Source organism: Branchiostoma belcheri, unplaced genomic scaffold (genome assembly GCF_001625305.1).
Source record: "Branchiostoma belcheri isolate BF01 breed outbred unplaced genomic scaffold, Haploidv18h27 scaffold13, whole genome shotgun sequence".
Classification (NCBI taxonomy): domain Eukaryota; kingdom Metazoa; phylum Chordata; class Leptocardii; order Amphioxiformes; family Branchiostomatidae; genus Branchiostoma; species Branchiostoma belcheri.
This window is the reverse complement of record NW_017802713.1, coordinates 235518-263490: the sequence shown is the minus strand read 5'-3', so window position 1 is coordinate 263490 and position 27973 is coordinate 235518. Positions and strand designations below refer to the sequence as shown.

Here is a 27973-nt window from a genome sequence, read left to right as displayed (position 1 = left end):
TTATTTTATTTTGTTTTATTTTATTTTATTTTATTTTATTTTATTTTATTTTATTTTATTTTATTTTATTTTATTTTATTTTATTTTATTTTATTTTATTTTATTTTATTTTATTTTATTTTATTTTATTTTATTTTATTTTATTTTATTTTATTTTATTTTATTTTATTTTATTTTATTTTATTTATTGTTCGCATGAAGATACAAAATACGAAGTGGAGTAAATTGAATAAAAACACTGCAGGAGAAGTGAGGAAGCCTATTAGGCTTATACAAGCCACCCTCCTTCACCTTTCACAATGTTGGACACACATGTACAGTCCGGTGACATTTTCTTCGAAAGGCCGTCAAAAATAGACTTGCTTCACAGTAGTAACTGATTGCGTTTGTTTATATGAAGCATGGTAAGTAGGCCAGCTAAGCCGCGTGTAGCTATAGGGCACTGTGAGCTGCAGAAATGAAATGTCAAGGATCTAGGAAGTATTTTTTTCAGGAAACAAAAAGAAAACATGTTGTCATACTGGGGCCTACGTGTCAACAGTTTAATGTCTTTTTACAATAATGATGACCAGGTTTCGAATTCTTGGTAAATATTGACAAATAGATATAGTTATTGAAAGAGATTGTAATTTTCAAACTTCTTGGGATATCGGCAGTTGATTTCATATAGTTAAAATGTATCTAATGTAGCCATAGGTAAGATAACGAATGTGCAGTGCTTTCTATCCAATCAAGGACATTGGAAATGTCCTTGATCCAATATATCATAATTGCTCAACGCCGAATCTTTGATGGTGTGAGAATTATTATTATATTCTTCTGACAATCATGTTAAATGTTTAGGTACATCCCTTGTCTAGGTACCTAGGTAGGCTGCCATTTCAAATCGCATGACTATGTATAATGGTTATTATGGTAATTCAAACCTGTTGCGACGGAAAAAAATGAATGTTTGCAATTGTGTTTAATGTCAGTCAGAGATGATTGCTTTCGCGAAAGCAATTCGTGGGACCAACATTCGTGAGATATTGACAATGGCTGGTAGAATATAAATGTTAAGGTAATGTGAATTTTCTATCGAGAATTATTTGATAAACAACCAGTTTGCACGGCTCTTGTGGACTCTTGTAACGGAGCGTCCTTTCTTCACAGTAGTACCTGATTGTGTTGACCTTTAGTGTGTATGAAGAGAAATTGACAATGCCTAGTCGAATGTAAATGTTCAGGTAATGTACAACTGAATAAATTTTATATCGAGAATTATCGGATAAACAATCTGGTGACATTTTGTTTACACGGCTCTTGTAACGGAGCGTCCTTACTTCACAGTAGTACCTGATTGTGTTGACCTTTAGTGTGTATGAAGAGATATTGACAATGCCTAGTCGAATGTAAATGTTCAGGTAATGTACAACTGAAGCAATTTTATATCGAGAATTATTGGATAAACAATCTGGTGACATTTTGTTTGCACGGCTCTTGTAGACTTGTAACGGAGCGTCCTTTCTTCACAGTAGTACCTGATTGTGTTGACCTTTAGTGTGTATGAAGCCTGGTGATTAGCCAGCTGCGTTCTCGTGTCTTGTGCTGTGAACTGCCGAGATCAAATGTCAATGAAGCTTGTTACAGGAAATAAAGAAACGAAATTCCCATATTGCGGGGTATATGATATCGTCTGGTATCTTTTTGCAAGGTTTATCAGATTTCTAATCCTTATTTATCGCTGAAAGAGGCACAAATGAATAGGGTCATTGAAAGAGCTCATTTTGAGTTTTTATTATATGCTCTTATTTCATCGACGATTGGATTTACAGGCAAAACGAATCTAATGACGCCATAGCTACGTTAACACATTTGACACCAAAGAGCACATAATTTCATTCATTTCAGCCTTAGATATGTAATATTTTGCCGCTCCGTGACATTCAGAGCTATATTACATTGTTCGTTTGGTAATTACAAGCCGCACCTGCGTCAGTGGGCATAAAAACAAGCTGCCTTCTCCTGTGGCGCAGGTTCTTTGGCCCTGTTCACACGGAGACGCCTGAACCGCGATCGGGTAAATCGTATTCCTCACATCTGGTCCACATGCCACACGTTCCTTTTAAACCGCATCCGAGCAGGATTTTCCGAAACTACCTTTCATTGTTGTTTGATGAAAACACGCAAGGAAGCGTGTTATTAATGTCAGAGGTCAACGTCCTGCTTGCTGGTACCCCCCTCCCAGCGTACCTCGGCCGAATGCAGCCGTGGTCCCACCAGAGGCGGTGAAGCTCGTCCTAGAATGGGCACTTTATTCGGTCATCACTGCTCTTTAAGTTGCTGCCACGTAAATTTTGGCATTGCATATAAGTAAAGAAACATCACCCAGTATATAATCCATGACCGGGTCAATATATAAAGTAAACCGGTTAAGTCACATTGCAATCACATTGCGTTCAGATGCAAATCGCGATTTGGTGAAACCGGTTTGAAACTACCTCCCGAGGTGGTTTGGGATCGAGGCGCTTTCAATGCGATTTGGAGCGTTCATCAGATGGGGCCATAGCTTGAATCCGGCTTCGGTGGAATCGGATCGAAACCGCTTACAGCGTATTCGTGTGAACGGGGCCTTACGTGGATGTGTCTCAGGTTGTTTAATGTACAGAATTACAAACGCGCTCTAAAACACCTGCACCCAGGATATTTTACATCTGGAAAGTCAGGTTGTTGTAAAGTGCTTGTCTACATTTACAAGCCCTGGGAGCTTAAGTGGCGGCCTATTGAAATGTTGTTGTGCACAGGTGCGTGTGTAGACTACATACGCAGGAAATCTATATAGCTATGTATATAATGTCGACTGTGTGCACATGGGCTGTGTTATTGTGGTATAAGTCACGTTTCCAAACAGGAGCCCGGGTGGGCCGTTTGCGTGAACGAGAATATAATAACAACATCCATGATAATGATAATAATAACAACAACAACAACAACAACAATGATGATAATAATAACAATGATGTTAATAATAATAATGTTAATAATAATGTTAATAATAATAATAATAATAATAATAATAATAATAATAATAATAATAATAATAATAATAATAATAATAATAATAATAATAATAATAATAATAATAATAATAATAATAATAATAATAATAATAATAATAATAATAATAATAATAATAATAATAATAATCTAAAATATCAGAGTATCAGGTCAAAACATTATATCATATTTAAAATAGAGGTAGAAATCTCACATTTAAAATCTCACATTACAAATGAAGGTAACAATAAATACAAATAGTGCTCGTTAGGAATTTTTGTCAACACTTTTGTTGTCTTTTATATGGTGCTTTTTGTTCCCGAAAACTGCCCGATCTGCTAATCCCTTCGGCCATAGCCCCGGGAAAAGAAGTATAATGTCCCTACCCGGCCTTAGCCAGGGGCTTTAGAAGTCAGGGGGTCGTGCAGAATTTCCTGGGACATGTTTTGTTCTTTGTTCTTTATTTATTGCTCATCATTTTACAAATGTACAACAGCAAGGGGAGCAGAAGCGCATCCCCCTGAATTAGGTACAATTTGTCACATTATTTGAAAAACAGCGTTCACATTGAAAAATAATACATCTAAACTAATATATATACAAAAGACACATATAGAAATTATTTACAACATATATGCACAAAGTTGCCTGGTCAGGCTATGCAAAGTCCAGTGTAGGTTCATGTTTGCCTGTTAGCCTGCATATGGTCAATCTGGCATCTAGGCTATATACTAGTGCATTGACGTAAACTAGTATTCTCCTCATCCACACAAATGTATCTTGTGATTTACCCACATTGCGGAGTGTGCTGTGAGGCTTACAGGTTGACGAAAATCCATTAATGGTTTTGTTTTCTTCAAAGGCCTTGTAATGCCTTGTAATGCGCCAGGGCTCACCACACACACTGCCAACAAGACTGGCAATGAAAACATACATTGCCATGGCGACGGTGGTTGCTGTTAGGGTTATTGTTTGCATGGCACTGCCATCATTTCATGATTTTGAAGAAGACTTGGTACTTGGACTTTGGTTAAGTCTAGACAGATACAGTACACTCCTCCCCTGAGTGCATAGTGAACGAGCCCCGGGGTCACAGAAAGTAGAGCCATCTGGGGCAGACAGGTCTTCAGGGTTCCAGGAATGTGGGCATGGATGTGGGTCAGAGAAATGCCTGTGGACATTCCGCATGCCTGTGGACAAAATGCCTGTACCATTCCTATAATTCTTGCGAATTGCACACAATACTGTACCATTAGGCTCCTCCCTGAGACGTCACCAAAAACATAGCCGATCTGGTGAACTTTGCATTCATTTGGTCAATATTCACAACACACAATTACATCAATTACCTATCACTGATGGTCAACATACTCGTATATGATATTGTTAATGCCAAAATCAATTCCAGCAGAAAGAAGCCTATACTGTTCGAAATATACTGTACTCTGTGTGTTTAGTCATTTGTTGTTGGTCATTTTGTAGATTTACCCTAGATAATATAATAAACATGGGTAAAGCGTTCCCTTTCTAACACGGTCAAACATCATTAGGAGAACACAAAGAAATACAAGCAGCGGCCTCTTAAAACAGACCGCCTCTCTGTTCGCTAGCAACCCGAGAATTTCTTTTGTTTCCTTTCTGACATCAGATTAGTAGGTATACTTTGAAACAAAACTAATCTCCACTAAGCTCATTAAACTAGGACGAATTGTAAAGATTGTAGGTAGTGGTACAACTTCGCCACTTCTGAAGCTTTTGAAAAGCTACGTGATACTACACATAGTACAAAATGTAGTTGTTTGCTGAGTGGGGTTAGGTTACGTGTTCAAATAGCGTTAAGTTCGGCTTGACTTCACAAACAGGATCAGGACTTGGGGTACGAAGGGCACAAATCAGAGCCGCTCCGTCCTAGCAGGTAAGGCATTCAGATATGCGTTTCTGCTGTGCATTTTGAAGATTATTCTAGACATGTTACCATCATGGCTTATCCAGGGTGTAGTCTAGTTCTTAGTAGTTCTATTCAACAGTCTGCCACACATAGAACACGTTGACCCTATATGTAGAGTTTTGATAGACTCATACCAGCTAGCAAGCTTATTATCTATCTGCCATACATTGTACCTGTGACAATCGTTGTGCGATGAACTTTATGGCTTGACTTTCATACTATATGTGATATGTGTATGGTATACGTTAAGCCAAACAGCAGCCGACCTAAGCTTGCCAAACACCTGCCAACCACAGCCGACCTTACTCCCGAACTAGTACTGACTATCAATGGTTGGGAGGAATTCGGATCCGAAGTGTTCAGGAGGCCATATTAGGCTATCATCATGGTGACAGGGGCTTAAAACTTTCACTATTCGTTTTACTTACTAGGCCTCTCTCTAAATCCTAGGATTATCATATTTACATACAATTCTGATTCTCTCTGATTATCGTGACCCCCCTTTCGTGAATGGGGCATTCCTGCGAAGATTTAGTCCCACAACAGGTGGTTTTGTGAAACGTGAAAACGCTAGCCATGGTATAGGCACGTCAACAGTATGTTACCCGTACCTCTAACGTGTGACTTGAATATTCACAACACTATACAAGTCACAAACACGTGTATCAAATTACGTCTACGTTCAAAAGGTTACAATATATACCGTACGAGAGAACTTGAACACATGGTTGATCATGGGCGCCGTCGTTTTTTTTTTGCCTTTACATTTTGTACAATCGTTTCTCAAATATTTGAAGTTAAGTCACTCATAGTTGGCAACAAGAGTTAACTATTTCAAGTATCATTCCATTTTCTTATCGCTATTGAAATGATATTAATCTATATTAATAATAGTTAAGATGTTTTGTGAGCTTTGATATTGAAGTGAAGTCACTCAGTAGCAGTTTTAAGCAGTTTTACACATTGTATGAATTGGATAATTTGTCAATATTTTGTCATATGTCAAAGAACAATTAAATTCCCTCTCCGAAAAGCCATAACTACCCGTGCCAAATAGAAATTAAACGTACAGAAATACTTAAATTTTTACGTTGTGTAAAAATGGGAATTTTCCAAAATAGATAGAAGATCTAATATTTAAAGGCTAGTTCTACATATCTAATGACGTCTGATGACCACTTTAGCAACCGTTTTGAAAACATGAATCGATGAGTTATTAATCAACTGACTCAGAGGTTACTATCAGGTCAAGGCTACCCAGGGTTGTGCATACAAGTAATTATAGAGACAAACGTTTTAGCACCAAAAGACAGTATAATATTTTTATAACAAGTTTCTTGCTGATATAGTTTTCTTCTTACTGTCTATGCAGAATTAGTTGGTGTTGCTGATAGAAAACAAAAATATCTCTTGGCGTCTGTGTACATTTTGTCAGCCATTTTCTAAAAGGCCACGGTTATATTCAACTGTTTGTTTTTCTCTGTCAGCCCTTTTCTTTAGTCAATCGTGCACCCTAACTTAAGAGGTCAGTGACAATGAAACGTGAAATGTTTGTTCAGCGTTGCACATAGTTCATGGTCTTGTGATGAAAAAGTGGACGTGTTCAGGTGTTTACATAACGTACCCTGCCTTCAAACCTTCTTCTGCAGATTAGTTAACATCTGTGTCCATAATATCACCAGGGTCCATACTATCGCCACCTTGAGAAACAGTGTGCTTAAAGATATTTTTACTTCAACATACTTTTGGTATGCACTCCTTTACACATCAAATGTACATATCTAGGGTATGTTGCAGTAAAGATATCTTTAAGCACACTGTTTCTCAAGGTGGCGATATTATGGACTCTGGTGATATTATGGACACAGATGTTATCATTTGTATGTGAACTTGTCGTAAAATTGTATACATTATATGTACTATGTTTAGTTAATGATGACTTATTGCATTTTATCTGTATCGTTGAATTTTAGACTGTTTTATTTTGAATTTTAGACCGTTGTAAAATCACAACACGATTCAGGAGTTTCTCCTGCCATGTTGTTTTTATCAAATAAAGTTCAAAGTTCAAACCTACAGGGCTGGGCAAGGCAATGGCCTTGGAAGTGACATCTCAGAGTAGAAAATATTTCAATCATTCAACGACAACAACAAAAAGTTTTGTAAACCGTCTCAGGAGTCGAGACAAAGGCGTTGGTTTTGCGATAAAAAGAAAGACAACAACCAGAGGAATTGGAGCGGAAATTTGTATGGATAGTGACGAGGGTCTTGTGAGGTTTTTGCAGCAACCCACCGTGACGTGGGACCTACACTACAGGTAAGACTTCGGGTATAGAGATTTATTTACACATAGACGGACCGTGTACGGAATTGTTGAAGAATTAGAAGGGACAGGCTGGCATTTGCTGTATGGATTATGGGGGTATTTTGCATTCCAAAGCATATTCCATTCCAAAATACAATATGGAATACTATGAAACGGAATGTTTATGTCATCCAAAACGTAGCCCACTCTAAAATATGTTTTGGAATAACACGAAGTGGAATGCCTGTTGTATTCTAAAACGTGGTCCATTCTGAAACATGTTTTGGAATGCAACAGGGACGGTGCGTGAGAGTTTCCATTGTAACTTTCCTGTGACAGTCTTAAAAGTCATGTACTCAATGGGTCTTGTTTTGATTGAATTCGAAGTCATTGTGACCCTACATAATTGCCACTGTCAGTCAGCCAGGCATGTGCCTAATAGCGATACAATATCTAGCTAGCTACATGTGATTGCTTCAACTGCGTGGGAAGATGACATGGCATGAATATTAACTATTCCGCGGTTGTTGTACGTAATGGTATTGGGGAAGCAGGGACCTTCCATATGATATAAAACATAATATACATTCCCACCATCACGAAGCGAGCAGAAGCCGAATTCACTTATAATTGATAGGTTATGGTATCAGTGATAGCTTGAAAATGGATCTGGAAACTAGAAAGTAACATTTGCAAAGCAAATGCATAATGTTTACCGTCGCATATGTTTTGCTCTGTTAATTCTTACTCAAATACATTCCCATATATGGTGACAGGAGTCTAGTTCAGGTCATTGACCAGGTCAGAGGTCACTGTTTGGAGGAGAAGAAGAAGAAACTGAGCAAAAACAGTATGTTTTCTTTCGGTAAGCATAGCTACATGTATATGTAAAATATTTCTCAGTCAATACAACACAACTAAACTACTTTGTTTTATAGCATACTCGTAATGAAATAGGCATGACACAGTGGCTTATATTTCAGTTCTTTTATCATTTTGTGCAGTCTAAATTCCAGGAAAAACAGCTATTAAGCAATAGTAATGTACACAATTAATTCGTGAAATATGTGCTTAATGTGTTAAACGCAATACGTTCAGATATTTCCTGTCAGCGTTTAATAAATTGGACCATCTAATTGTTTTTAGAATTAAACTAAAACTGAACTAAAATGCATTTGTCCATAGAGTTGAATGGCCTTTGTAGAAAGTCTTTGACCCTCACACACACTGCATTTCGTAATGCATACATTCAACCAATATCTTGAAGCCAGACACACGCATATCTTTAGTTACAATTGTCTGACAGTGTGTCCTTCCAAGCGTGTCATATAAAAGTCATCCTATAATATTGAAAAGAAAAAGTCCAACAGTTTTAAACAAGGGAAATGTTATTTTAAGGGATTTTCTCGTAGTCTGATGTTTCGTTGTATTCGTGTTCAGAGGCTGTGTCATTTTCTTCAGGGCTAGAAGGATGTGCATAGGTAGACTGAGGGCAATTCACTCCTATTGGTAGCTCTGGCAATGGTCTACGGGAAGGGTTACCTCCTTTGCCCGGATTCCTTACTGCTACCGGGGTTGTTGCAAACATTTTGGAGTGACAAGGGTTCCGTAACGACTCCATGCCCAAGTTGTTTGGTGGTATTGAGACAGTTTTCCTTCTGTCCAAGTCATTTACAGCCTCTGATTTTTGTGAATTAATTCTGCCGACAGTACACATTGGTTGCACGGCTTGTATAATGCTTGGTGTCCCTGGAGGCGAATCCACGTTTGTTACAAGTATTTTTGTATGAGGAAACTTCTGTAACGACGCTAGGCCCAGGCTGTTTGTGACGCAATTAATGTTGTGACCTGATGGTTGTATTTTATGTAAGGCAGCACAATTACTGTTCAGTCTCGGTCTTGTTGAGTTTTGTGTATCTCCGGGTGCAGCGTTTTCCAGTGTGAGAACTGGTGGCACCATTTGGGACAGAGAGTTGTCGGTAGAGTCTTGCTGTGCTGTCCCTCCGTTTCGATGATATGCAGTGTTTTCTATCGGTGGAATGATCTGAGCCAAACCTGAATCAGATAGTTGAGGGATTCCTGTATTGCGTTGCCTGTGATACATGGCGTTTGAAATCGGTGGTACTATTTGAGACAAAGATATGTCGGTAGAGTCTTGCTGTGCTGCCCCTGGATTGCGGTTTCGATGATATGCAGTGTTTTCTATCGGTGGAATTATCTTAGCCAAACCTGAATCAGGTGGTTGAGGGATCCCTGTATTGCATTGCCTGTGATACATGGCGTTTGAAATCGGTGGTACTATTTGAGACAAAGATATGTCGGTAGAGTCTTGCTGTGCTACCCCTGTATTGCAGTTTCGATGATATGCAGCGTTTTCTATCGGTGGAATTATCTGAGCCAAACCTGAATCAGGTGGTTGAGGGATCCCTGTATTGCATTGCCTGTGATACATGGCGTTTTGAATCGGTGGTAACATTCGGGTCAGGGATATGTTGTTAGAATCTTGCTGTTGCGAAGGCGCCGTGTTGCAGTTTCGATGGTAGGCAGAGTTTTCTATAGGTGGAATGACATGTTGCAATTGACTTGTGACGTTATCTGTAGTCACTGAATTATCCTCCTCAGAACTAGCTGATCGGCACATCATGATTATTTTCACCACCAGTGGCGTGATGAAAAGAAATGCCACACAACAGGCAAACGTAATGAGAGCAGTCTGTACTATATTTACCCCGCCGTGATCAGTTTCTAGTTGTTGAGTAGGTGTAGTGTTGTAAAGAGTTTGACCAAAAATACTTCTTGTAGACGCAGGTGTCTGTGGAATCGAGGACACAGAAGATTCTAGTTCAGTCTTCGATGAAATTGAGCCAAACGTGCCCTGGGTGATCATTCCGTCAGTGTGTTGGTCTCGACTGGGAACAGAACGAGTTGTTGCAACCCGCCCAAGAGTACACGTCTGCGTCATAAGAGTTGTAGGAGATGTAAATGTCAGTATCTCACACATAAAAGGAGGAAGGACGACCTTATCCAAAGGCAGTCCGGCACACAGCAAACTGTCGCGCCTAGACCGAAAGTCAAGAAAGCAGACTTTACACTTATAACAGCAGGATAAATCTGATCCCCCATCCTCAACACACGTTCGATAGCATTTAGCCCTACAAATCAACCAAAACATTCTGAAGTCACAATTGAGAGGGTTTTTCCCAATATTAAGTTCCGCTTTTTCAAAATAGGGGAGGCCTAAGTTGTTCTCAGACAAAGTTGTGAGGCTATTGTTGGACAAATCTACCAACTTCAGATAAGGAAGGTAGTCTTTCACGACGCCCAAGTTGACCCGCGTAATTCTGTTATTAGACAGGAACAGATATTGTAAAGCCGGTAGGTTTCTGAGTACCATCCAAGAGACAGTTTCAATACGGTTGTATTGGAGATAAAATGTGCAGAGGTTCTTGAGAGGTGGGAGATGTGTCAGGTTCTTGATGGAGTTTATCGAGACATCCAGGCTGGCAACGTTAGCTGGTAAATGTGTGGGGAGGTCGGTTAGCTCGAAACTCGGATACCTGCAGGATATCGCAACCGTAATGTGTTTGCACGCCAGTGATGCTTGCATCGTGCATCTCTTAAGCTTGCTGGTCTTGTGGTGTCCTTCACAAGTTATACCCCAAAACAAAACAAGGGGGACAATGAACAGGTAGAACTGTCTTTGAACTTCAAAAGCGTGACGCTTTCGAATCATGATGGCCTCACTGGTGACAACAATCTGTGAACGTATGCTGCTCAAAATCTCAAAGACAAAACCTTCTTTGTTCAGTCTATTTGAACATAAAAGGCAGTAAAAACACAGGTCGGGCTTTCTATGGCTCCCCACCGCGCGGAACTACTTTGTCTGTCTTCCGCCTGACGAGACCGGCCACGGTGCGGTCAAATTCACCCTATATATAGCTAGGCCGTCCGATGCCGTAACCAACGTTAACCGCCGACAGATTTTAGACAGCCTTTACCTACATGTAACAGGACAGCGGACACCCCAAAATGTCCCCTGTTTGCGATCGTGCGACAAGGTCAAGGAACTTGATGATGGAAGTTGACTTTTTATACCTTCAGCAAAAGTGACAAACCTGCAGTTCACCTGCTGAAGGATGTTTTGATGTCTTAGCCGTGCGTGGTTTGATGACGTCTTCTCGGCTGCTGTGAGATGTTTTGATGTCGTAGCTGTGTGTATTTTGATGACGGCTTCTCGGCTGCTGTGAGATGTTTTGATGTCGTAGCTGTGTGTATTTTGATGACGGCTTCTCGGCTGCTGTGAGATGTTTTGATGTCGTAGCTGTGTGTATTTTGATGACGGCTTCTCGGCTGCTGAGAGATGTTTTGATGTCGTAGCTGTGTGTATTTTGATGACGGCTTCTCGGCTGCTGAGAGATGTTTTGATGTCTTAGCCGTGTGTGGTTTGGTGACGTCTTCTCGGCTACTGAGAGATGTTTTGATGTCGTAGCTGTGTGTTTTTGATGACGGCTGCTTGACTGCTAAGAGACGTTTTGATGTCCTAGCAGTATGTGGGTTGATGACGTCTGACCAGTTTCCGAAGGATGTTTTGTTTCTCCTAGCTGTGTGTTGTTTGACGAAATCAACGCTGGTGGCAACCGTGCAGTCTACCAGACTGAAATACACTCGTACTGAATTCAACTGGTTATATGATATGATTTTATAGGGAGAGGACTTAATATATTCAACATCTTTTTCCCTGAATAATAAAATTGCATGTACCAGACAGAATTGCCATATATAGCAAATAACCCAGACCACGGAGATTGAATACTACACTGCCCTTGCCATGACCATTGCATATGTATGTATGGTTCGAAATTCATTTTTGGGAATAAGTACACTGGTGCACCCAACCTAAAAATTTAGGTGCACAGAAATTTTTTGGGTTCACCATATAAAACAAAATCTAATTACAGATCTTACTGCTCCTCTTCTGAGCTTGAATCTGAAATGGGAGCTGACTTCAAAATCTTAAACAAGTACTACAACAAAGATTTTCTGACCCTTAGATGCCAAGAATACCCAGTATTACTGTATACATATAATATGTACAAAAATACCTGCAAAAATATTTGGGTGCACCAGGGCACCCACAGAAAAAAAATGGGTGCACAGCTCCAATTTTGGGTGCACTAAGGTGCACATGTACCCAGTATTTCAAGCCCTGGTATGTATGTATGTATGTATGTATGTATGTATGTATGTATGTATGTATGTATGAGCGATCTTGACAGACACAGCCTACACAGGCAAGCTTTGGTTGGCCGATTTGTCGTGTCAAGGAAACGTGGATGTGGGTTTCTTTGATTGAAATCTGTGGATCTGTCCGGACCGTGTTTATGTAACAAATACAAGCGGTCTCGAATGTGAAGGGTACTGGCATACATTAACTATTATCGCTTATATAACGTGTAGGTTGTATCTAGTTTCCTATCCTTTTCTTGTGAAGGGCCACATAATTATGTAGATGACATAGTTTCCAGTACTAGTAATGTGTATGTGTAAAGTTACTTAAGATCTCAACAGCATGTGCTTGAATGTGATTTGAAGAAACATTTAGTGTTTTACATACTGGTTTACTTGCCACATGGTCGGATGTAGACACTGAAGTAAAGCTTAAGCAAAAAGGTTACACACATGAAAGAGTGACAAGATATTTTCTCTTTTCTCTTTGGTAAAACACCTGACAGCATGCTGTTGAACATAAACAAAACGTGTCTGTAGTCAGTGCCAGTGAACCCGTATTACATGTGCGCGTCCTTCTCAGTGAGAAAGAAATAAGTCTGGACATTGACATGTTGTACTGTCCACAGTTCAGTGACACGGCCTCCAGACTGTGTGGGAAAGTTGCACGTTGGATTGACGTATGTGATGTCAGCAGACAGTGTATGACATTACATATTCATAACTTCCAGGAGACAAAATGAAAACAATGAGGTCGCCAGATGGACTGACGTTTACCAAAAGGACGTAGTCGTGCCGTACGGTTTAATTAGAAAACTGGAAATTGGTTGCAAATGACACATGCTTCTCTCTAGGCCATGGTAATTAATAAGTTGTATATTCTAAATAACAAGAAAAAGTAGAAGCCTCTCCTTTGCTTTAGAGGCGACTGGAAAGTGTAGAAATTGGCCAGATAGATAACATGCCAGGGGAGTTACATGTAGTACAGTTTGCCGACTTTCGAGGCTAAAATAGTAACAATTAGGTGTTAATTACTGCAGGTATAATTATATATAGTTAGATGTTCTATGTCTAGAATTATTGTCTCATGTTTGGCGTAGTGGCGCAACAGTTAGAGCGTTGGACTCGGAACCGAGAGGTCCCGGGTTCGATACTCACCGTGGTCAGACGTTGTGCCCTTGGGAAAGGCCCTTGACACGACTCCCCCACCCCCACCCCCCGACCGGTCGAGTGATGCCCACCGAGCCTCTTAGGCTAATCTGTCTAACTGTGTGTCCAAAACACACTACGGATTTGGTGCGACAATGTGCTAACATCTGCACATTTGTCACCGAGAGCCGTAAAAATTGTGTCATGTTTGCTTCACAGAGGGACAGCAGCATGGCGCTGGTCTGTTCCAGTGTCTCTGTGGATCTCGAAGCGTCGCTTGCTGACACGCAGGAACATCGACTGTACGTTGGGCTTCAGTTCCGAGGTAGATGTTGTTTATTTGTTTACTTGTTTATGTTTATTAGAATTAACCACAAGTACAAACAAGTGGAAGGGAGGACAAAACAGGTGTATTGACACCTTTACAAGTTGTCCTCCCAAACACAACAATATAAATACAGTGCAATACAAATTACAAAGTCGAACAATTGTTGACATGAAATACAAAATTCCTACAATAGCATACAATAGTCATAAAAATGCAATACAATACACTGCTATAAAATGTCATTCATTATATACAATTGTAGTAATATTAAAAACTAGTAAGAATACTAATGGGGCCTTAAAGCTGTACAGAAGGCACACCCACAAGAGTTATGTTAATCTTCAAGCAGATCCTAGGGTGGCATAAGACAATATTGAATTGTATGATGTAAATCATAAACCATATCCACTTTGCTTTTGAACCTCCGATTTCTTTCTTGTGTCTGATTTCTTCGTGCTTCAAGGTGAGACATTCAAGACGTCATCAGTGGATGTGAGAGTTCGAGACGAAGGTTCTCCCCGTCCTGCCAGATGGAACAAGCAGGTAAAGCTGTAACTACCATCATTAAACTGCAGTGTGTACGTGTGTGCAACAATCATCATCAAACGTTACCACTAATTGAGAGAGAATATCGGTAGCATTACGAAACCATGGGACGTTTAGAAAGAAATGGTATTGCAAATACATGCCCGAGGGCTAATTGCGGATACAAGCAACATGTATGAAACAAAAAGAAAATACAATGGTGTTATATCCCTACTATTAATAACTTATATTGTAAACAACTTGATCAGAATTCAGCCCTGTATGTCAAGGCTGCGAGATATGTTGTAAATATGTTGATACAAGCAAATAAACCAATTATATATATACAAACACCATACTACATTCTACAACACACATGGTAGTAGTTTTGCTGGGTTTGACTTCTTCTTTTGAGACAATGGAAGGCGAATTTACCCACTTCTTCTATAACATTTGGGTTCTTTAGTCTTCAGCATACATACGTACCTGTAACTTTTTAGGCGTCTATACACCATTGTTTACCGGTATACCTGTTTTAATAGTCATCTAATTAAGAAGATATGAGAATTCAGGAATAAAAATAATCTCCGGGGCCGGATTGGAGGTGGTCCGGAAAGGGATGTACATTAGTTCCTGAATCTTAGTTCATTTCTTCTTTGTTTGATGAATATTAAAGCAGTCATGGGGTAAACAATGGTGTATAAGACCTCCGATGCAGCCACCGGAACATGTACATCTCCGGGCCCGCCTTCGGACCACCCCCGGACCAGCCGGCCCACTCTCCAGACCGGTCGGTTTATCTCCGTTCTACCCGGGACACCCCTGGACACCTCCGGTGGTATGGTTGCACTGCGGGGGCAGGGAAGCCTGGATCGGAGGTGGTCCCGCAAGGCCGGAGATGAATTATAGATAACAGCTAATTGACTCTCATTGCTGCCTTCCTCTGCCCTACTTTATCACTATTTGAAGCACTGTTTACATCTTTTCAAGTTGAACATAGAATAAATGTATATTTATTTGCTTAGAATATCACGTGGAACCTGGTGGAACTGGGGCTGAACATCGAGGCTGACCAGTTGTCTGTGGTGCTTAAGGAAAAAATCAGACTATTTAAGGACAGGTATGGTCACTACATTAAATAACCATTACAATTGTCACCAGAAACAATAAACAAAAGAATTGACACCTTCTTCACATTGACAATTTAAACTGGTGTGTAACGCCAAAGGGTGGCTATGTCGGCTATTTAGATGCAGACACCAGGAACATACCAAAGTTTCAAATTCTGTGAGACTATCCATTATGCAAATAGTTTAGCTTTTCCATAATACTGGTATCTTATTTTCCATTGGTGTACAGGGTATTTGGTCGAGCAAATATCTCCCTAAAGGAAGTATTCACCAACCCCGGCAACAAGACAGCGCTATCCTCCCATCTACACGATGAGACTGGAAAGGCACTACAGGTAAGAAATGTCAATATTCCCACTGATAATGTGTCTATAACTAGCATATATCTATCGCCAATTACATTAAAAAAACACCGTGCTTAATTAACACGTATATACCTTATGAAATGCAGAATATGCTAGAGTGTCATGAGGAGCATTCAGGTTGATCTGAATTTGGCAATTTGGAATCATATCAACGGATAATTGTTTATTTTGAATTGAATACTTCGTGCAAGCTACATTTAGTAGTGTTTGCACTCACGTGACTACGATTCAATGTTTTCCGCCATGCCGGATAATTAAACCTGCAATTTTGTTTTGTTCTGTTGTGTTCCAGTCCAAAGTGACCCTCAGGCTGACGTATATCCCACCTGGACAAGCCGAGGACAGCTCACTTCCCATGCCTCCGTCTGAATCTGAATCAGACTCTGAAGAAGGTGCATAAAGATAATGAACAGAAATCATAGTTGATATACTGTGACCTCTTCCAAAATTTGTGATAATGTGTGTGTGTACACTTTCGTCATGGATTTGCTGTCACATTTGCGAAGTATCATGAATACGTGGATTAAACTAAAAATGTGTTGTTTTTTTCAACATGCCAAAATACAATACATAGTGGTGACGCGCTCAAGCAAAATGCTTATATTCACGTCACCACTAGACATAAAATAAAAATTGCTTCACAAATGCGACTAAGTTGCAAATTGCAAGCACGTATCGTAGTTCCCCTTTCAGTTGTAGATTTTTGATGTAGTTATCTTTGTTAATGCATTGTCGGTACATCAAAATTAGTGTCAGCTAGCCTATTCTACGTCACGAAATGTGAGTTGCATAGTATATTCTATCATTAACATGGTTGTTGCTTGTTGTATTAGTGGACTTTATTGACACAACAAAAGTACATGTACAGCGACTTTCGTAAGTTCTTAAACTGCAGACAATTACGTTGGTATAACCAAGTTAACCTACGTACAAGACAATAGATGAATCAACTTATACTACTTGTTATACATAGATGAGGATGATGATGACACCAGTGAAGAAACAGCGGAGAGAAGAGACGACGTCGACCAGCCCGACCATTGGGGCGGCATGGAAGCAGCCAACTACGATGTAGAAAACTCGGCAGGAGTGGTGAAGGGTTCAGCAATCATTCTGGGGACTAAGTGAGTAAATTATCGGTTTATGTCTCTTCTTGTAACAGACTACACCATGAGAGGCAGGTGCTTTTATTTTTCTAGACGTGGCTACATTTACAATGTGGGTTCTCAAACTCTATAAACAAAATTATTTTCTGTATGCTTAAGTCCAATTTATACCTTTTTTAACCTAATTGGTCTCAGTTGGCGATATTTAGGCAGTTACCAAGCTGTCTGCCTCAGTGTGCTACCTGCCAAGGTGAAATGAAGTGCAACTGATTACCGCAAGGTGGCACTACGGAAAAATAATGCTGTCCTGAACGTAAATGTGTCTGTACACCTGTATCTGTATCCGTATAGCCGGTGTAACCGCCCTTCGGCATAACATACCAGCTTCGCAGGCACGCGGTGTGGCGGCAACTGGCTACATTACCCCGAACGACTTGTTACACTCGAGTTGTTTAAAGCTTTCTAGTGATGGTGGCAACGAGTTCCACTCTACGATAGTTCTTGGAAAGTACGATTTTTTAACACCTCCGTTTTGGTTGATAACTCTGATGCTTGAAGGCATGGCTGGTTCTCGTTCTTTTCTGGAGTGGTGTCAGATACTTAGTGGTTGGGACGTCCACCAGTTTATTAGTAATTATGTACATCATGCATAGTCTAGACATTTTTCGTCAGCTTGCCATGGTTCATGACTGGTGCGACATAACTCTGCTCCACACAGACCACTTTTGAGGAAGGAAGAGGAGCTGTCCGAGACAGTACAGGACTTCCAGGTCAGGGTTCGGCTGATTGAGGGTAGAAGCCTGTACGGAGAGAACGTCAGCCCGGTGTGTAAGATTACACTGGCCGGGAGAACCAGACAAAGTCGGGTTTGTCGTCACCAACACGATCCAAACTTCAATGAGGTAATTTCTTTTCTATTTCAGATTCATAATCCAAACCATTGCTGATAGATACGAGATTTATGAATAAAACTATACTAGTGGTCTCAGTGGTAGGGAATTAAAACGCATTGAAACGGACGAACGCTATTTTAGATGAAAATGATACTACTAGTACAGTTAAAAATGCAAACGATAAATTCATATTTTTGATGCGTCTAGACAAACCCTGTATCACAAACATGATCTGTTTCCATATTTTTCATTGTACAAAAAAGCGAGAAGAAGTTGACCACTCTGTATAGCTCAGTAACTAGAACACTTTGTATTAGCCTAGTATAGTATCCTTGCATGTTCCTTATGTCTAAGTCAAGTAGTGTATCTTTTGTCTCCACTTTTCTACATACGTTTGTTATGTGTCTGTTAAATCTTGACCTGTACCTAGCCCGTCGTGGCATGAATGTACCATAAAGGTATTTCATTATATTAAATAATTATATCAAATAATCTATAACTAATGGATTTGATTTATATACATCTGCTCTGTGATTTTGAACTGTATTATTTTGTTTTCAGTCTTTTTTCTTCAATTTCCACGAGTCACCCGCTAACCTACTCCAGGAGTGCTTGTCATTCACGGTAAGATCATTACTAAGATACCCTAAATTTCAGACGGTTAATTATCACTTTTGATCAATAAATCAGATGTTACTATGAGAATTGTCTTTTATCTGTGTGTTATTTCCAGGTGTTTGACTCACGTAGGTGGAGAAGGGATGCATTGATAGGATCGTTCAAGGTGGGTTATAACGATGTGCATTCTTACAGTCGTTTTTATTTTAGTTTTTTATGGGTTCACCACAAAGTGGTGAAACCATATTGCTTTTTCTCATGATTCTCCTCCTTCTTCTTCTCCTCCTGCCATTTCTTTAAATGGATTCAGCTTCTTCATTTTGGGGCCTAAGGACCTGAAATTTGGTATGGAGGTACAGTAGGCAAATACCCCCAGGCGTTTTTTTAATTTTTGTGATACAGGCTTTTAGAATGGTTTTATTTGAGTTTTTTGGCTGTGTTATAGCAAATGTATTACTGAGTTAGTGTGCAGTGTTGCCACATTTGGGCATGAGTCATCACAATGGAATGCAGGGCATCAACCAATAGGCATGCAGCTTTCCTCTATTCTCCTTGCTGATTGGCTGTTGGAATTTAACAGGCTTAACTTAATTAATACCTGCACAGAGCCATTCCATACTGACAGTAGGTCTGTATTCAAGTGTTTTGGTAGGTATTTTAAGCTTTCCTGCTCCAGCATTGGAATGCGGGGCATGAACGCTTCTTTTTTCTTGAAAATCAACAGTTTGCATTATGCAATTAAAAATCCTAACCAATAATGTAGGGAATAGCTATCCAACTGTTGTAGTCTTAGTTGTATGTTACTTCATACTATAGTTATATCAATGTAAAGCATTGTTTTCCCTTGTGTTTCTCATTCTTTCCCTGCCATGTCGTAAAATGTGGTGAAGCCATTGCTGTATTTGCTCCAAAGCAAATGTCGGCCTTTCTAGTTTTAATGTTATTTTGTGTGTATGCTTTATCAATTACCTAATATGCTATGTTCTTCCAGATCGACCTTTTGACTATTTACCAACAGCCAGGTAAATAACAGCTTTCTATAAAATCAATACGGAAGAAAAACTACGATTGCATAAGAGCCTTATTAACATAGCTTCATTATGCCTTCTCCAAAATTGCTGCTTGACTTTTGGACTGTCGTCATTCATTGTTATGCTTTGGGTAGTTTTGATTACTTGAAACACCTCCCGATTATAAGTTTTTTATTGAAATATTTTGATACATGAAATATATCAAGATCATGCAATGACAAAGCTCAACAGTTATCTTTTACCCTAGTTTGCTTCTCTTGGACAGAGTTATTGTTGAACTTTGTAAACATCAATTTTACTTGTTGTCTGAGGTTGAGACATACATGATAATGTGCTCTTCCCCCAGAGCATGCCTTGCTGAGTAAATGGATGCTGCTGACTGACCCTGATGACGTAGCCGCCAGTTCTAGAGGGTTCCTGAAAGCCAGTCTGGTGGTCCTGGGGCATGGGGACTCGGCTCCAGTGGGGAACTAATGAATTAATCACTCACTCACTCACTCACTCACTCACTCACTCACTCACTCACTCACTCACTCACTCACTCACTCGCTCACTCACTCACTCACTCACTACCAACTCACTCACTCACTCACTCACTCACCCACTCGCTCGCTCGCTCACTCACTCACTCACTCAGTCACACACTTACTCTCTCACTTGTACACTTGTATTGCTATCTTGTAACGTTACCAATTTAAAGAAATGGGAGCTTTCAATTTCTTATCTCTATAATCATGATATAAGATATTGGTAAGCCATTACAATCGTTACTTTGCAATAATACTGGAGTCCTTTTATAATGTATTTGGGACGGAAATCATTTAGTTGTCTCACATTTCAGGTGGAGAAGCCAGATGATAAACTGACGGAGAAAGGGAACATCGAAGAGTAAGTTTCCTTCCACGTCTGGGTTGTTTTTACGTGTTTTGTAAGTGCATTGTGTTGAATACTATATATTGAAGAAAAGATAATACGGCATAGTTATACTGAATGAATGGTTGGTTGGTTGGTTGGTTGGTTATATTGGCAATTAACTTCAAATCTGTTTTATTTTCCAAATTTATATGTTCAAATGTGTTCACCCAGAAATCTTCTTCGGCCAGCTATAACAAAGATGATTCCAGCCAATCTATGTGTGAGGGTTTACCACGCTAAGGACCTCCCTGAGAGTAAGATGTTACATTTTTTCTTTCATCCGCCTGAAGTCAAATCTACTTTAAAAAGCTGTCAGGTATACAAAATGCATTTTGTACAGTACAGATTGTACAGAATGAACAAAAGTCACAAAAAAGGAAAGGAACATTTAATTTAGCAAACTCACGTCAATTTTTCTTGGAATATTATTTGATTTATCTTTAACGTTTGACGCTGCTTTATTGGCTCTTTAATAGAAATTGGTCTTTGTAGTTGATCAAACAGATAGTTTTTCGTTTCATCAGCCGATGGGGGATCTCTGCTAAGTTGCGGAAACAGCCTGCCCGATGCGTATGTGTTGGTGCATTTCTCAGGCAAAAAGGTGACTGTGTTCTTTTAACGTTTTTTAACTTAAAATTGACAATCTTAGGTTTATCATTTATATAAAAGTACCGATATAGATATTGATATACATAATCCGTCTATATTGTGGATATTCTGTTCTATGATTTCCAGTTGGAAACAAAGCTGCTGAAAGACAAAGGAAATCCACATTGGAACCAGGAGCTACGAATTGATTATAAGGTACAATTAGCATTGTATATGTTATCCTCGTTTGTACTTGTTTCTTCGGTAATGGTTGCATTTTGGTTCTCATATAATATGCTGATAAATTATCATTTTGCATCATAACTTTATCATTTATGTTATTTCAGTTCCCAACGCTTTCCAAAGAAGTCAAGATTGAGATATACGATGAGTAAATAATTTGCTACCCTTTTTGAAAATTTGTCCCTCTTTTCTTGCACTATCTTAAATGTTTTACTTCGTGAACATTTTCCTGATTCATATTTGTCATATATTTGATATATCATTGAACATTAACTTTCAGTTTACATTGATATTATCAATGTAAACTATCAATGGGACACATCATCCTAATAAATACCTTTGGGACTGATGTCCAATATAACACTCGAGGACATAGACCGTTTGATGTTTATTCACAGTTGGATAAAAATTTCTATGACTTACATTCTTTATTTGACTGCTGTAGGGACCGCATGAGATTTGATGACTTGATTGCCACCACCTTTCTTAGAAGTGAAAGAATCTCTTTTCCTGGTCAAAAAGGTGCATTAACATTTGGTGTTGCTGGCAACAAAGGTGGATTACGCTTTTGCTTTTGTGTGTATGTGCACGTGCATGGATGACTTTCATGTTGTGTGCACGCAGCATGGTACATGTATGCATAAATACATTGTGCTGCAATTTGCGCATGTAGCATGAATAAAAATTAACATAATGCATGCTGTCGGGTAACGGTTAATCATTAGCGACGTACTTGACCTACTATCATGAACAATCATTGCTTGAATCATCAGTTAACTTGTTTGATGTACTTCTTGTAATATTTCTTATCTGAGACACGTGCAACAACTAAATGCTTGTTTGATTGATTGATTGATTGATTGATTGATTGATTGATTGATTGATTGAATGATTGATTTTTAATGCTTTACCGGTAAATTTCAAACACTAAAGAAACACATGATTCCCATTGCCTCTAGGATTTTTGCCCAGTTTTGGACCATGTTACCTCAATCTGTATGGACCACCCATGGATGGACGAACAAACGTCTCCTCATCACTGGAAGATGAGATGGAGAAGGGAAAAGTATGTACTATATTTAAACGTGTCTCTTTGCTTTCTTGTTTTTTGTTTATACATAAACAGTAAACTACCTTAAATGGAATATACCTGTTTGGTAGTTCGGTAAATACAAGCTGCATTAGACTAGACTCGTATATTTGATTAAGTGGTTATCACAGGGAAAATATGTTGGTTAAAAAATTGTTCCTCCTGTTGTCGTATTAGGTAGAAGGTGTGGCCTACAGAGGGCGACTGATGGTTGAGCTAAGAACAGAACTTTCTCAGGCCAAGAGCAAACCTGGAGTGTCTGACATCAAAAGAAAGGCCATGGATCGCATGAAGGTAGGTTTTGTTTTAACTGACTTTTATAGATTACGCGGAAGCAACTTCTCTTGCATTAGTGAACCAAAAACGTTCGTTAAGATATGTTTTGCTTGTGATAGAACCTTGAATTTCTTCAATGTATTGCAAAACGCTAGAAAACAAAACTGCAGCTGAAATATTCGATTTGAAATATGTGGGGTCGCGTGGGGTAAGGACAGAGCCTTCGGCTCGGAACCAAGAGGTCCCAAGTTCGAATCCTGCCCTGTCATCGGAAAGGCACTTATCACGAATTTCTTCACTTAACTCATGTGAAAATGAGCATGTCTGTTTTCCTTTCATGAGTTAGTCTGTGTTGGCGGCGGCATTAAAATAAGTTCAGTGTGCAGTCGCCATGTCTTGTAATACATGTTGGAAAATAAAAAAAATGCAACTGTCGTAAGACACCCACATATGTAGACTATGAACTCAAGGTATTAACCATTGTTGCCTGTCTCTAACACCACTGTCTCCAGGACCTACGAGCTACGCGTAACTACAGAGTTTTTGTGGCCCTGCTTGAGGCCACGTTAATAGAGAGAGGAGGTGGAGACGTCAGGTTTGAAGTCAGCATGGGCCACTACGGCAGCAGTACACCGGGCTGGGAGAAGTTCGCCATCTTTTCATCGACTTCACCGACTCAACTTATGCAAAGCGACGGTAACCAAAATACACATTTTATCTTGCTTCTAAAAGAAAATATATATACAACCATGCATGCATCATGTGTATCAATTCTCTCCAACAGGTCGAACGGCAGCTCTATAAACTTTTATTAAATGATGTTGTTATGCTGTTATTATGTAATTGAAATTTTACATTGGAACATCTAGCTTCAACATCCAACATGGCAGATAATACTTTTTTGCTGCAACATTTATTGACAAAACATAGTGACGGCACACTCAAGTTACTTATACTTATATGCCGCCACCAACACATGAGACAATACATGTTACATAAGACAAGCAAAGCACGAATTTACATAGTAATTAAAAGAGAAACAAGTGACCAAATATTTTGAAAAACTGATAGGACTGACACGTTAAAATATTACAAAACCGTTTGGAATCTGACAATACTTACGTCACAATCACCTGAGTACAAACACTATAGAATATATCCTTACTTGTTATTTCAGGTGAAGAAGAGAACTTGTACCATGTACCCTGGGACGGCACGTGCCCTGTACTGACCCTTTCCTGTGCGTGGGAGGATATCGTACACAGACTACAGACGCACAACGCCCTCATCAACCTACACAGGACACTGGTGGGTACTTTGGTCTGAAGCCTATGAGAATACGGATCAATATATGTTATGATACTTTTCCCATGTCTCATAAAATGTCATTCTATTTTTCAGAATATCATTTATATTCATTACTACCTAATATTTGCATTATTCTTCCTATATCTTTTCAGCCTAAACCGGTTTAGCCTAAAACATATAGATTGATGATCTCCAAGCAGATCTTTCTGTGGCCACAAAAGACAGTATCAAATTGGCCAGGCAGTATCCATTAGCCAGACAGACAGTATCCATTGGCCACCTTCGGCCTCCTCTGACCAATGGATACTGCCTTGCTACCGTATGATCTGCTTGGAGATATTAATACATTCGTGGAAGATATACCACATATTAAGAGGACGAAATTGTATTTCTATTGCTAATAGTATGTTTCTGATACACAGAATGACAAAGCGGATGAGCTTAAGGCTATCTGTGAGAAGAGATGTATCAGCAACAACTTTTCTGCTGCCGTGAAACAGTTCATGACTGACATCACCAACGAATGCACGTAGGTAGAAGATGATTATTAAAAATAGTTTATCATTGTATTGCTATATTTGTGGCCAATTACCAATTTAAAATTCGAACTAAAACTACTGCAATATACGTCTTCATTTATCTAATTATTCTCTGTCTAAAGGTTGGTGAAACAGATGCTGATAGAATGTGGTGACGAAGGAAGCTGCAGGGTCTTCAACAACCTTGACAGAAAGTTGAAGACCTACAGATTACACCAACTGTCACGGCTTGTGTATGACGCCAAACGAGCTGCTGACATCCTGGGCAACGCGCAGACAGAGTGTGACCTAAGAGGCCTTGATCTGCAAGTCAGCTTCATACCCCAGTCAGACGACATCGATGGCACTTCTGACGAAGCTACCGGGCACAATCGTATTGCCAAACAGACAACGAGTTACGATATTGCGGGGCTCCTGAAGACTATTATGGACTTATCAGATGATGTAAGTCCGTAGGTCGATTAGGCTAACCAAAAAAATTTTTAAAATTGCTGTAATTTAATTGAAATTTGAACCGGTCATTTACTTAAAGTTTTATGGCTTGTGGTTTTATTATGTTTACCGAAGGAAAGTATATTGTTTTTGCTACGTTTCTACTTCTCCAAACAATGACCTCAATGACCTGAACCAGACTGACGGTTACCATGGCAACTAGTGTTGGTTACATCATGTTGCAATTTTATAGCAGGAGGGATTTAGACTCCTGTCTGACCATATACAAGTATATGAATGTGTTTTAGTAAGAATTAACAGAGCAGACCATATGCGAATTAAACATGTATTTGCTTTGCAAATGTTACCTTAATCTATATATTTACCTTCGCCAAGAAGGTTATGTTTTCAGAGGCGTTCGTGTATGTGTGTGTGTGTGTGTCTGTAAACACGATAACTTGAGAAGACTTAAATGGATTGACTTCATATTTGGTAGGTGGGTAGGTCTTGATGAGACCTCGAAATGATTAGATTTTGGGCCCCCTAGCGGCTTCTAATGGTACTGCAGCTGAACTTCCGGTTTTGATATCTCGTGATCTGGACAAGCTGGGGTGACGAAATTTTAATGGTAGGTAGGCCTTGTGCTCGGGAAGAAGTGACGCAAGTTTGGGCCCCCTAGCGGCTTGCTCAGGAACTACAGGGACATTTCTTTGAAATTATTCAAAAGAGGATAATTCAAGAACCGGTGGACGGATCTTCATGATTTTTGGTATGTAGGTAGCTTATGTGACGCTTGACATAATTATGTGACAATTATGCAAATCTGGATGTAATTTGCATAATTAATGAGGAAATTCTATAAATCAGCTGCATTACATTATAGGACTATTCAAGCTTGTGACATGTGAAATTGAGAATGAGAGAAACACAGGCAGATATTGAGTATGTAAATTAACACTTAATTTGCATAATTATTGAGAAAATGTTATAATTCCATAATGGTTACTGCCTGGAACTTTATACTTGGGGTATTTAAAAGTTAAGTGAAGCTGAACATCATTAAACATAACTTATTCAAATAAGGACCTCATTTGCATAATTTATGAGGAAATGATAGAATGGCTTTCTTTATTAAGATAAAACTGTCTTTTGATGGAGAATATGATCAACTGATATAATTTATGCAAATGAGGATGCTATTTGCATAATCAGGAGGAATCATGATCAGCTTTGTCAGTCATAAAGATTAACATCATTTGGCGAAGGTATGAGATCGTGGGACTCTAGTTATGTTTATTTATTTATTTATTACAGCCACAGCTGAGTCTGCCGGATATTTTCCTGTGGCTTGTCATCAATGATAAGCGCGTGGCCTACCGCCGCATCAAGCCTGCCCAGGTCTTCTACTGCTCCGATGCGAGGGCACGCGGTGAGCTCTGTGGGTCTGTACATTATGTCAACCTCAAGGTAAGTACCCGGAAGTCGCGCGTTTGACCAACCAAGTAAGCTCTTTTTTGTGTTTTATCAAGCAACCAAGGAAGTCCTTTTTGTATTTCATCAAGCAACCAAGAAATCAATTTTTGCATTTTATCAAGCAACCAAGAAACCCATTTTCGTATTTATCAAGCAACTAAGAAAGTCCTTTTCGTCCTTTATCAAGCAACCAAGAAAGTCATTTTAGTATATCATCAATCAACCATGAAAGTCCTTTTCGTAATTTCTGACCAACAAGAAAGCCCTTTGCGTTTTGACGGAGTTAGCTTCCCTGTACTTTCCATTTACACTCTACCTAATGTACTTTACTGCAACTGAAAGCTTGGGAAATGTATACTTTTCTTTAAGCCATTCCGCACCTATATTTACATAGGACCCTGGCTGTAAGAATATAAAGGATGGAAGGACTCCTTGTCTCCTGAGGATGAAAGCGTGGTTTAGCGAGGACAGAGATGACACAGAGTTCCTTCATCAACTGCACGGGGAAGAGCTTTCAATGTACATAAAATATGTAAGTACGTACTTCCTTCAGAAAAAAAAAATTGTGTACCATCAGATTCAAGATACAATGACTGGTTATGTTTACCGAAGGAAAACATGTTGTTTTTACTACGTTTCCTCTTCTTCTCCAAACCAAAAAGGTCAATGACCTTAACCAGACTGTCTGTTACCATGGTAACTAGTGTTGGGCTACATCATATTGCTTTCTATTATATTTTCCTTCCATGGTTACATATCCAGGTTGATGTTTCATATCATTATATTGATATTTTCGCATCAACAGGGATCCAGTCTCTTTAACAATAATATTTCTTATAAATCATTGCACGTTTTCTTGTGTTTAAGGACAATGATGCCCAGCGTATCTTCCGCAACACACTCCCGCGCGGTTTGACTGTAGAAGACGATGCCACATCCGCTGGGCAGATGCAACGGGTGGCTACAGAACAAGGGGACACCTGTGGTTTATCAGTACTGCATGCCATGGTAGTTTAAAAATCAAGTTTCAACTTTATCTATCTTACCAGGGTATATCTCAGATCCGTGGATCTTTTTTTCAGATATCCGTGGGCACACATTAAAAAATACATTCATAAAAACTACAGAGACTGTAGGACTGAACCTGGAAACTGACCGAACCAAATGTGCATATACTGTGACCACTTTGTACATGTTTGTAACATTATTTGTATATAGTTGTGTTGTACAACACAATGTTATATACATATATATACATAATGTTACAAACATGTACAAAGTGGTCACAATACATGCACATTTGGTTCGGTCAGTTTCAAGGCTCAGTCCTACAGTCTGCGATCCTCTACAGTCTGTTTTTAAATGCTGGCGTTAATGTAACTATGAGTATCAATCACCAACACATAGATCTTCGGATGCGAAGAAACAGCCATCATCATCACAATTGGC

At 39.3% G+C, this 27973-nt stretch overlaps 1 protein-coding gene across 1 annotated transcript; it reads left to right on the top strand.

Moving 5' to 3' along the window:
• The first annotated feature begins 4901 nt into the window (after window positions 1-4901).
• Window positions 4902-27541, top strand: LOC109463653 (dysferlin-like). Its single transcript, XM_019760507.1, has 26 exons — window positions 4902-4951; window positions 13884-13989; window positions 14456-14535; window positions 15543-15637; window positions 15877-15982; window positions 16305-16404; window positions 16986-17136; window positions 17837-18020; window positions 18573-18635; window positions 18745-18795; window positions 19621-19651; window positions 20007-20122; window positions 20502-20548; window positions 20747-20829; window positions 21100-21176; window positions 21311-21379; window positions 21511-21554; window positions 21852-21928; window positions 22366-22472; window positions 22674-22790; window positions 23285-23468; window positions 23950-24080; window positions 24503-24609; window positions 24742-25063; window positions 26366-26518; window positions 27392-27541. Exons 2-26 carry the CDS (start codon window positions 13896-13898, stop codon window positions 27539-27541), a joined length of 2739 nt encoding a protein of 912 aa, XP_019616066.1. The 5' UTR covers window positions 4902-4951; window positions 13884-13895.
• Window positions 27542-27973: the final 432 nt, after the last annotated feature.